Source organism: Mandrillus leucophaeus, unplaced genomic scaffold, assembly GCF_000951045.1.
Source record: "Mandrillus leucophaeus isolate KB7577 unplaced genomic scaffold, Mleu.le_1.0 Scaffold775, whole genome shotgun sequence".
In the NCBI taxonomy this organism is placed as follows: domain Eukaryota; kingdom Metazoa; phylum Chordata; class Mammalia; order Primates; family Cercopithecidae; genus Mandrillus; species Mandrillus leucophaeus.
The window spans coordinates 688,856-701,115 of record NW_012108419.1 but is presented as its reverse complement, the minus strand read 5'-3'; the positions used below and the strand labels follow the sequence as shown (position 1 = coordinate 701,115).

General features: G+C 34.8%; 2 protein-coding genes across 2 annotated transcripts in view; one reads left to right on the top strand and one right to left on the bottom strand.

Moving 5' to 3' along the window:
* The window catches only part of KIAA1407 (KIAA1407 ortholog), an 88,565-nt gene that overhangs the window by 11,004 nt on the left and 65,301 nt on the right, over nucleotides 1-12,260 (top strand). Inside the window, exons 4-7 of the mRNA XM_011966815.1 lie at nucleotides 511-654; nucleotides 6,539-6,717; nucleotides 8,183-8,406; nucleotides 11,550-11,703. Of these exons, the coding sequence (XP_011822205.1) occupies nucleotides 511-654; nucleotides 6,539-6,717; nucleotides 8,183-8,406; nucleotides 11,550-11,703 (701 nt within the window). The remainder of the gene's footprint in view (nucleotides 1-510; nucleotides 655-6,538; nucleotides 6,718-8,182; nucleotides 8,407-11,549; nucleotides 11,704-12,260) is intronic.
* The window catches only part of QTRTD1 (queuine tRNA-ribosyltransferase domain containing 1), a 79,072-nt gene that overhangs the window by 42,937 nt on the left and 23,875 nt on the right, over nucleotides 1-12,260 (bottom strand). The window lies entirely within an intron of this gene.

Sequence of the window (12,260 nt, the reverse complement as noted above, 5' to 3'; positions counted from 1 at the left end):
CATTGGTAGCTTAATGGGGATGGCATTGAATCTATAAATTACCTTGGACAGTATGGCCATTTTCACAATATTGATTCTTCCTATCCATAAGCGTGGAATATTCTTCCATTTGTTTGTGTCCTCTTTTATTTCATTGAGCCGTGGTTTGTAGTTCTCCTTGAAGAGTTCCTTCACATCCCTTTTAAGTTGGATTCCCAGGTATTTTATTCTATTTGAAGCAATTGTGACTGGGTTACCTCCCAATTTAAACACCACCACCCATCTTCCATTTCTTCCTGTCCCTGCCTTTTCTCTTATTTACTTGTTGTCTCTTTTCCCCAGTTGGAAGTTTTATGTAAGTTTTATGATGCTAGGGCTTATTTTTCCAGTTTTGTTCACTGCTGTATTCCAGTGTCTAGAACAGTACTTGATAGGTACTCAGTTAATATTTATTGAAGAAATGAAAACAGTGAATAAAGAAAATCTCTGAAGTAATTGAAATATTTAAAATGAGTTTTTGTTTTATTGTAGCTCAGGAGCTGGTCAATGACTGGTTAGACTCCAAACTTAAGCAAGAATTAGCAAGTGATGAAGAAGGTGATGCTAAAAACACTGTGTCAAGTGTCACTCTTGTGCCGGAAGCCAATGACCATTTGAAATATGACAAGTTTGATGGTAAGAACTTATCTGATTGTTCTAAGTTTTAACATTTAATGAATGTGTCTAAGGAGTCTTTATAATTGTTTTGAATAACAAATGATACCTATTTAACTTTTCTGTGTTTTAATTTTTATTATTGGTTTTAATTTATCATAGTTAAATGTAAATTTCTTATGCTATATCTTCAGTAAATTCATGGTATTTTTAAAAATTAAAATATTCTATTACAGTTATCCCTAACTAACTGTGAGGAATTAGTTCCAGGGCCCCTGGCCCCCACAGATACCAAACTCCTCAGATGCTCTAGTCCTGCGCATATCCTCTCGCATACTTGAAATCATCTCTAGACCACTTATAATACCTAATACAGTATACATTCTATGTAAATAGTTGTTATACTGTATTTTAAAATGTTTGTTATTTTTTATTGTTGTATTGTTATTTTTAATTTTTTTTTCCAAATATTTTTGAACTGCAGTTGGTTGAATCCAAGAATGTGGCATCTGCAGATAGGGAGGACCAACTGTATTTATAATTCTGCTTATAATAGCAATTAATGCTGTTTCAGAGTGCCTCTTCCTCATATATCACTGGACTATTTACTTTGATGCAGACTACATTTAAGTGCTCATATGTCATTTTTAAATTTATAAAATGCTTCTTATTTATCTGTTAGTTATTACTTATAAGGGAGGTTATTACTTTTCTAGTTTTTTTTTTTTTTTTTTTTTTTCCCAGAGGAGGGAAAAGCCACTATTGTGCACAGAGCCAGTGTCAGACAAGTTAGATGGCTGATGTCTGAGTGTTTATCTAATACACTCAAGGGTCTGTGTATTTTTTCCCCTGAGCATAGGAGTAGTCATGGTAATGGTGGGGCAGCTCCCCATACATGACTCAGATACCCTTGGTGAATTCACCTGACATCATACCCCTTGTTTAGGACTCTGTAAAATCCCCAGGTTGAGGATCACAAAACTATCAGCTTGTCAAATTAGAAGAATCCTTCAAGACTAGGTAGTCTGATCTACCCTCCTCCCCGACCCAGATAGAGATCATTCTACAGTGTCCCTAACTTGTAGTGACGTATCCTCTGCCTGAACACCTCCCAGGAGTGAGAGCCTGCACTTTGCGGGGAGCCCATTCAACCGGTCTGAGGCTCTAATCCTCATAGCAGTTTCCCTTAGTTAGGAGAATTAGGATTTTGTCTTCAGTAACTTTTTACCCTATGGTACAACAAAAATAACATGTTCTCTCTCAAGAACGTTTATTTTTTGTAGGAGCTGTTACCATATTTGACCACTCATATAGTTCTATGTTTCCAGATTAAATAGCACCAGTACTCTCAACAAGTTTTTTATACCACATGGTTTCTAGGTCTTATCATCCTCGTTGCTGCCTTCTGGATATTTTCTAGTTTATTATTGTCATTATTAAAGTGTGGTACTTCAGTACTTCGTATTTGTTCTGAAGCAAATATAAGGAATCTAATGAAACTATTACTTCTTTTGATACAGTGCTAATAGATCTAATTATGTCCCTTTACTTAGATTGGTTGATATCATCTAGTAATGTCATGCCAGGTCTCAATCATCATATGCTGGTAGAGTTTTTTTTTAAATTGAAATACTGAACAAATATTTATGTAACCATTAAAAAGGATGTTTACCAAAAATATTAATTAACATATTATCTCAATAGACACAGAAAAAGCACTTAACAAAATCCAACATGCATTCCTGATAAAAACTTCTCAGCAAACTAGTAATGCAAGAGAAATTCTTCAACTTGATAAAGGCCATTTACATAAGACATGTAGAAAACAAATACCAACATGATAAGTGTAAGCTTTGTCAGGAATTACATTAAATATAAATGCATTTAATTAAACACTTCAGTCCAAATGCAGAGATTGGCAGAATGGATAAAAAATACATGACTTAGCTATATACTATCTACAAGAGACATATGTTCAATTTAAAGTACAAATAGGTTAAAAGGAAAAGGATGGAAAAAGATATACCATGCAAACAGTAACCAAAAGAGAACTACAGTGGCTATGTTAATATATATTAAAAAAGACTTTTTATTTTTATTTTTTCTTTGATTTTTAATTTTCCCAAAAATAGACTTTTAAAGAAAAAATTGTTACTAGAAACAAAAAGTGCATTTTCTAACAATAAAAGGGTCAATCCATCACAAAAACATAACAACTATAAATATATATACACCTGACAAAAGAGTCCCAAGATAGATGAAGCAAAAATTGACAAAATTGAAGAGAGAAATATAATTCAACAATAATACAATCATGTGTTGCTTAATGAAGGGGATAAGTCCTGAAAAACGCCTCATTAGGTGATTTTGTCATTGTGCGAACATGATAGAGTGTACTTACACAAACCTGGATGGTAGAGCCTACCATACACCTAGGCTATGTGAGATAGACTATTGCTTCTAGGCCACAAACCTGTATTGCATGTTACTTAATACTACAGGCAATGGTAACACAATGGTAAGTATTTGGGTGTCTGAACATATCCAACCATAAAAAAGTACAGTAAATATACAGTATATAAAAGGTAAAAAGTGTTACACCTGTACAGGGTATATACCATGAATGGAGTTTGCAGGGCAGGAAGCTGCTCTGGGTTAGTCAATGAGTGAGTCATGAGTAAATGTGAAGCCCTAGGATGTTAAAATATGCTGCTGTAGACTTAAAAACACTGTATACCTAGGGTACACTGAATTTATAAAAACATATTTTTCTTTTTTCAATAATAAATTGACCTTAACTTACTATAACTTTTTTACTTTATAAGTTTTTAATTTTTTCTAACATTTTGACTCTTTGGTAACACTTAGCTTAAAACAAACACATTGGAGAGCTGGACAAATTTTTTTTAAATTCTATGTACTTTTTTCTATTTTTGAAATTTTAATTTTTTTTTTCTTGTTAAAAAACTAAGACACAAACATACATATTAGCCTAGGCCTACACAGGGCCAGGATCATCAATATCACTATCTTCTCCTCCACATCTTGTCTCACTAGGTCTTCAGGGGCAATAACACACATATAGCTGTCATCTCCCGTGATAATATTACCCACTTTTGGATATCCCCTAAAAGACCTACCTGAGGCTATTTTACAGTTAACCTTTTTTTTTTTTTTTTGACACAGGATCTCCCTCTGTTGTGCAGTGGTGATCATAGATCACTGCAGCCTTGAACTCCTGGGTTCAAGAAATCCTCCAGCCTCAGCCTCCGTAGTAGCTGAAACTACAGGTGTGTGCCACCACACCCAGCTAATTTTTTTTCTTCTTTTAATAGAGACAGGGTCTTGCTTTGCTTCTCAGGCTGGTCTCGAACTCCTGGGCTCAAGCAATCCTCCCATGTCGGCCTCTCAAAAGTGGTGGGATTACAGGTTTGAGCCACTGTGCCCGGCCCAATTTTTTTTTTTTTTCTAATAAGTAGGAATAGACTCTAAGATAATGATAAAAGTGTAGTTTAGTATATACATAAACCAGTAACATAGTTATTATTATCATTATCAAGTATTATGTATTGTATATAATTATATGTGTTATACTTTTTTGTGTAGTATTCTAAGATTTTTTGTGGGTGCTTTATTTTAACTTTTATTTTAAGTCCAGGGTACATGTGCAGGATGTGCAGGTTTGTTAATAAGATAGACACGTGCCATGGTGGTTTGCTGCACAGATCGACCCATTACCTAGGTATTAAGCCAAGCATCCATTAGCTTTTCTTCCCAATGCCCTTCCTCCCCCTGCCACCCATGACAGGCCCCAGTGTGTGTTGTTCTTCCCAACGTTTCCATGTGTTCTCATCATTCAGCTCCCACTTACAAGTGAGAACATGCAGTGTTTGGTTTTCTGTTCCTGCATTAGTTTGCTGAAGATAATGGCTTCCAGCTCCATCCATATCTCTGCAAAGGACATGATCTCATTCCTTTTTATGGCTGCATAGTATTCCTCAAAGATCTAGAAGCAGAAAACCATTTGACCCAGCAATCCCATTAATGGGTATATACCCAAAGGAATATAAATCATTCTATTATAAAGATACATGCATGTGTATGTTCATTGCAGCACACACTCTTCACAATAGCAAAGACATGGAATCAGCCCATCAGTGATAAACTGGATAAAGAGAATGTGGTGCATGTGCTACACTTTTAAACAACTGTTAGTGTGGTTATTTTGTTTATACCAGCATCACCACAAAACACATGAGTAATGCATTGTGCTCTGACATTATGATGGCTACAGCATCACTAGGCAATAGGAGTTTTTCAGGTCTGTTGTAATCTTATGAGGCCACCTTCGTACACGCAGTTCATTGTTGATGGAAGTGTTGTTATTTGATACATGACTGTAGTTAGAGACTTCAATACCCCACTATCAATAATCTTTGGAACAACTACAAAGCATAATCAAGGGAGATGTTCAGTAACATTAGTCATTAGAAAAGTGCAAATTAAAACTGCAATGAGTTACCTCTACATATGTTAAAATGGCTTAAATTTGAAAGACTGACCATACCAAGTATTAGTAAGGATATGGAGAAATTGGAATACTTCTACAATGTTGGTGGGAATGTAAAGTTATATAACCACTTTGGACAACAGTTTGATAGTTTCTTGAAAAAGTAAGCATTTAGCTATAATATGATCCAGTCGTTCTACTCCTACACATTTTCCCAACAGAAAAGAAAGCCTATGTTCTGTAGGTTCTGCATTTGTGGACTCAACCAACCGTGGATCAAAAATATTCAGGAAAAAATAATTCCATCTGTACTGTACATGTACAGCTTTTTTCTTGTCATTATTCCCTAAACAATACATGTAACAAGTATTAACATAGCATTTACGTTGTATTGGGTATCATAACTAATCTAGAGATGATCTAGAGTATAAGGCAGGATGGATATAGGTTATATGCAAATGCTGCACCATTTGGTATCACAGATTTTTGAACATCCTTGGATTTTGGTATTCTCGGGAGGTCCTGGAACCAATCCCCCAGAGATAGGGAGGGATGACTGTACACAGGTGTTCATAATACCTTTATTTGCAATAGCCAACACCTGGAAAGAACTCAAATGTCTATCAACAAATGAGTGAATAAACAAATTGTGGTATATTTATATGGTGGAATACTACTCAGCAATAGAAAGTGATAAACTATTGATACACATAACATGAATGAATCTCAAAATAATTGTGCTGAGTGAAAGAAGCTAGGTCAGAAAAAATACAATGTATATAAGTGTATGATTTAATTTATATAAAATTCTGGATAATGAAAACTACATAGTGGCAGCAGGTCTGTGCTTACTTGGAGCAGAGTGGAGGGTAAGGGGAGGAGTGAAAGGAAGAGATTACAGATCAGCATGAGGACCCTTTTGGGGCTGATGGATGTATTCATTATCTTGACTGTGGTGATGGTTTTATTAGCATATGTCAAAATTTATCATAGACTTTAAATATTTGCAGTTTATTATATGTCAATTATACCACAATAAAGCTTTTCTCTTTCTTTCTTTCTTTTCTTTTTTTTTTTTTTTTTAAGCAGTAGAGCTCTCAAGATTGTTTAGGTTGAAGTTCTCAAGGTTGTTTAGATGGTAATCTTTTAGATTTGGCAGTGAAGGACTCTAGTGGCTTGGGTGAGGGCAATGCTTGGTAAGTGGAGCTTTTTTACTCTTAGTTGAAGGTAATTGCTGAGGGCTATACTCAACCAGTTGCCATTATCAGTTACTATTTACTGAACATTCGCAGCTTTGTATTTTTACTGTACTAGGATTCTTTATGTAAATATGAATATAATACTAAAATTAATTTTTAAAAAAATTTCCCTTTTTTGTTGTTCTGTTTCCCCCAGATTTATGTGGCTATTTGGAGGAAGAAGAGGAAAGTACCACCGTTCAAAAATTTATAGACCATCTGCTCCATAAAAATGTGGTAGATTCTGCAATGATGGAAGATCTTGGAAGGAAGGAAAACCAAGACAAGAAGCAGCAGAAGGATCCTCGTCTTACCATGGAGATGAGACATAAGCAGGTGGGAGGGAAAAACAAAATTAAAATGGATAACAGGAAGCAGTCTTTGTGTAACACATTTAATAAGCTTAAATAAAGACATAGGCTTTATTATGAAAAAGGGTGCCATCTGTGGTTTGGTTAGGGAGCATAAAAATAAAATATAAGAACTTCAGAAGAAAAATAATTCTCATAAACTGAGGGTAGGAAACAATTTATTTAAGAAATAGCCAAAAAAAAGAATAATTGATTTTGACCAAGAGTATTGAGATAAACCTTATTAGTTTGAATGTGGTACTTCCTATTATAAACATGTAGATTGTGTGTGCTTGAGTTTGGTTTTCAAATTGCAACATTAATATTATTAATATTCTTGTGAATGTTACAGGATAATTCTTTTCCAGACAACTGAAATTCACTCATTTTGTGATTATAATTTAAAATGGAAGACAGATCTGAATTGAATCAAGTTCAGCTGTTTTGAATTAGAAAAGCATGTGAGAACTTTCTTTTCTCCAAAGGGAATAGTAGGTTATTGCAAAAAAGACTGGTGTCTCAACACTTTGTAAAGGAGTGCCAGGGAATCCAGAACTAAGATTGAACCGGAATTAATATCTGTACGTGTGTGTGCCATCTTTGTATAACACTGAATTTCTGATTGCCGAATTTGAAAGTAACTGCTTTAAATTATTCAATCAAGGTATATGTAATCAGCACTGGGGATGTTAGAGAAATGGGTAGAAGTATGATTCTAGTTTGGATTTATGACAAAAGGGAGGAGAGAAGGTTCAATAAGCTATATAGTCATTGTCTGTCTTATCAGAAGTCTTATCACAACTAGAGAGTAAGATAAGGGTAAAGTTAGGTGAAGCAGGAAGGAAAGGACCTTTCCTTAATTCATAGCTACTCAAGCTCTCTAAAGGATTAATAGGTGTGAAAAAAATGAATGTGCTTTTTCATGTTTTTGATTTCCAAATATGATCCAGAATCACTGCTATATTTACATAATAATAATAGAAATGAATAAAGGGTTGTGGTATTCCTAAAGTCAATAAATCACTGTTCTATCATTCACAATGTGGCTTCCAAAAAAGTTCTGTTCTTTCTTAAATTATAATTAGAATGCAGATATAACCTAAATATAATAAAAGCAGTAATGTACACCTTGGACAGTCGTTACAAGTGAGAAATCATTACTAAATGAGAATCCAGAACTTGAGATCTGACTCATTAGATTCTCTACTTTTCTGTGATGTGGATCATTCCCAGATTATTTGAGTCATCTTCATCTGACTGCATCTAAAATTTTATATTGGTCTTTACTCAGTAAACAGATGAATTCCTCCTATCCTACCAGTAAATAGTGGAGTTCTGGGTCAGAATATTTCAAACTGGTTATATTCTGAACTTCAAAATGTATTGTAAGGTTTTTCATATCCCTTTCTACTTGAAAGGCCACACTTCATCTTTATTATATTTGCTTTAAGGTAAAAGAAAATCGCTTAAGACGTGAGAAAGAACTGGAGTACCAGAGAATACAAAAGACCCTGAAAAAATCGGCCTTCTTGGAGGCTCAGTGTCTGGTGCAAGAAGAGAAGAAAAGGAAGGCTCTGGAGGCCAAGAAAGAGGAAGAGGAGATTCAAAGGGAGATGGTGAAGCTGCGGAGGGAGATAATTGAGAGGAGACGCACTGTGAAAGAAGCATGGAAAATGTAAGCCAGTGTGATAAGCACTGTGGGGTTTCTCTGTTTAAGCAGTCATTTTAGAAGTGCTCTGAAGTTTTTAAAGTGGGCAAACATTGCAATAACAAAACACAAAAGAGAAATCACTCACTATTCCACCGTCTTAACAAATTAACTAATTTCATTTTTCCTTGTTTCCTCCTGATCTTGGTCCCTTTTCATACTTAATTATAACCATAAAGTACATTTAATTCGTAATTCTGCTTGTTGTAATTAACACATTGCCTGGAGTCCTGGGGTGTATATATTACTCCATTGAGTTCCTATACCATAATTTATGTAATGATCACCTCCCCATACTAGTAAACATTTCAGCTATTTTGGATTTTTCACCATTATAATATTGCAATGAGCATCTTTAAGCATACGTTTTTTTCACTTTTTTGAATTATATCCTTAGAATAAATTCTTAGGAGTGTAATTTCTGAGTTAAATGACACAGGTCTTTTTCTAACTCTTGAAACATTGCCAAATTGCTTTCAAAATGGGTTGTACTTGTTTGCTGTATCATCAGCAGCAGGCCAGTTTATCACACTCTTCCCCGCACTGGGGAGTATCATCATTTTCAATATTTTTACACTTTTCATGGGCATTATATTGGTTAGTTTGCATTTCTTTGGTTAGATAATATTTTTGAGGTTGAACATGTTCAGTAATTGTGTCTTATCCTGTTGTGAACTGTGTGTCTTACTTTCTGATAATCATATGGAAAGTCACCACTGTCTTACTACCACTGATAAAGAAAAAGAATATCTGACATAAGAGGAAGATAAAAATAGTCCTCACGGGATGTAGTACTATTATCCATCCTCATGCAGAAAATGAGCTTTATAAGTGAAATAACTAATGTATTTATTCTGAGAAACAGCACCAATGCAGGAACTGCAAAAGCCTTGGAACAACATGACTGAAGTGTCTGACTACTCAAACTGAGAGGCCACAAAGACCTAGCAGATAATCCCTTCCACCCCCATCAGCCTACACAGCTTTCCCCTCTCTGTTCTTGATTGCTCTTATTCTACCCAACTTAAAACAGCTCAGCAGTGAACATGTGCTTTACTTCTTCAAGTGCCAGGCTGAGGCCTCCTCCAGATGCCATTCCTTTCGGAAAGCAATCACTGGTGTTTTAGTGAGTTCTTTCTAAGGTCAGCCTTGCTTTTCAGATTGCTCCCAAGCCCTGGAAAAACTAGATTGACCTAAAATAAATTGTGAAAACAAGTAACATTTAATGGTAGTAGGATGCTGTGCTCACAGTGGGCACTCAACAAATGTTCACCGACCAGTCATTTCTTTTAAAAGTTAAGATCTTATCCATGGTTACAGTGAGATAGGTAATATGTTCTACTTCTAGGTGGATGAACTGATTTAAAACTTTCCAGAAAGCAATTTGGCAATAAACAACAAGAGCCATAAAATAGCATTATCCCTTGACCTAGGAATTACAGCCTTGGGAAAACTGCCCTAAGAAAATTATCAGAAATCCAGATAAAGATTTGTGTAGAAAGATAATTTAAACAACATTATTTATAGTAACAGACTTTCATAAATATTGGAGAAATTGCTAAGTCATGGCTTGTACAATGAAACAGGACTGACTCTTGTTTCTGGGTAGAAATATGGATGGCTTTTATGGGCGTGGTGGCACACACCTGTAACCCCAGCTACTCAGAAGGCTGAGGCAGGAGAATCGCCTGAACTCAGGAGGCGGAGGTTGCAGTGAGCCAAGATCATGCCACTGCACTCCAGCCTGAGCGACAGAGTGAGTGAGACTCCATCTCAAAAAAAAAAAAAAAAAAAAAGAAAGGGAGAAATATGGATGGCTTTTATACTTCTCCAGTTTTTCACAATGAGCAGATATTTCTTTTAAAACAGATATATATTCTAATGTTATTTTTAAAAATCAGATTCATAGTATTAGAACTGTATTTCTTTAACAATCACTATCACCTGTCTATCACCATGAAATATAACATTGTTATGGCATTCATAGTTTGGAAAAAGTCAGTAAAACTTGTTGTTGATAGGCCTTTTAAACCTATTTGTAAGCTATCTTAAATCTGCTTCATTGCCTAGTTTTAAAATTATCTCTTTCAAGATGCTTATTAATTTCAAAGGGGAAAATAGTAACTCTATATTGGAGAAGCCACCTTAACCAAGTGATGAAGGTTAACATCACCAATAATACAAAATAACACTGTGTACCCTCTGTATCATATATGAGAATGAATGAGAGAATATCTGTAGGGTATCCTGGCATCTTTCTCAATTTGAGTTTCCACAACTGTGAAGCAAAAGTTCAAGAAAGATCAGGTGACTAGCTGGTTTGTGGCCAGAGCTCATGAATTCTGATTCCTGACTAGGTGCTATGTTTACCACATCATTAATAGTGTATACTTTATACACGTACATATACCTGTGCAGTTAAATGCACTACAATAAGAAGGCCATAGCTATGAGCTTGTTTGAATTGGTGAACGAAAGAGGGATGGCCTGGATGAGGAAGAATGGATAGGTGGGTGAGAAAGAGGATGCTCAGAAAGATGAGCAACAAAGTTACTAAAATAATTCTGGTTACTTACCTAAAGGCCTTTTCCTATTTAAGTTTATTTTTTTCCCTTTTCAGCTATTTTAAAATTATTCTAGATTCCATTCCCTCCTTATTAAATAACACCTGATTCTTTTGTTATTCCTCTTTCTAGTAACCTTATAAGAGGCCTTTTAGTAAGCATCTCATTCCTTTCTTGAGAATCCTTTTTTTCCCGTTATATGGGAGAGAATTTATGTCTATATTAGAGACTATCTAGTAGTCGTTAACTCTCAAATTTTGATCGAAGTATGGCTCTGTGTTCAACTCAATAAAAATACTAAAGTATATATAAGATTTTCTACTTTTCAAAGTACTTTATAACAATTTTATTTCATTTAATCTGTATTTTATAAAGGAATAAAGTAAGGCTTCAAAAAAATTACCCTACTATGTAGTTTTAGAGCCAGATCTAAAAATATGTGTATTCCAAAGGAAAATTCAGTGTTTATTCTGCTATAGTAGGTTGTAATTGCTTATTGTTAAATCTATTGTAAATATACATGTATTTTTTAATTGTTATTAATAGAGAGAAGAAAAGGCAAGAAAAGAATTCTCAAAATAGTTCAGAAAAACTCATGTTTCAAAGTACTCACATTCTTCTGGATGAGGAAAAAATGGCAAAAGAAAGAAAAAGGAAATTGAAAGAATTATTAATCCAAACTTTCAAAGAAAATCAACAGGTGGGAATTGCAGTGTCTTTTTACTTAGCATTCTGTAGTATAAATGACAAAGAGCTCCATCAGAGATGGGATAAAGTAAAAACTAAGTCCAGTTGAACCTCATCACAAATACCAAAACTGCCCATGCCATTTGTTCTTTGTGCCCAGCTGACCTGGTATGCAGGGCAGAACACAGATCCCCTGTTCTGAGGCTATTCTTTATATACTCTGGTGGGATCCTGGGAAATTACTGGGGTGAGGTGGGTAAATTATGGACTTCTTCCTAAATTACCTCTTCAGAATAGCATTTAACTAGTATTAACCTTAAACTAAGGTAGCTCTCTGACAATTTTTGAAATCTTGGCTTCCACTTAAGGAAGCCATAAGGACCACTGTGTTCTGGATTATTCAGAAGATACAAGAACTGGTTACTTGCCTTTTAGTAGCTCTGATCCTAAGGCAATGATACATTTATACCTGTGCTTTTCTTTTTAATGGTCTACATTTTATTTTACCTTTTCTCCCTTCTTTCACTTAGTCTTTTTGTAAAAATAACTTGCTGATTTTTAATATAAAAG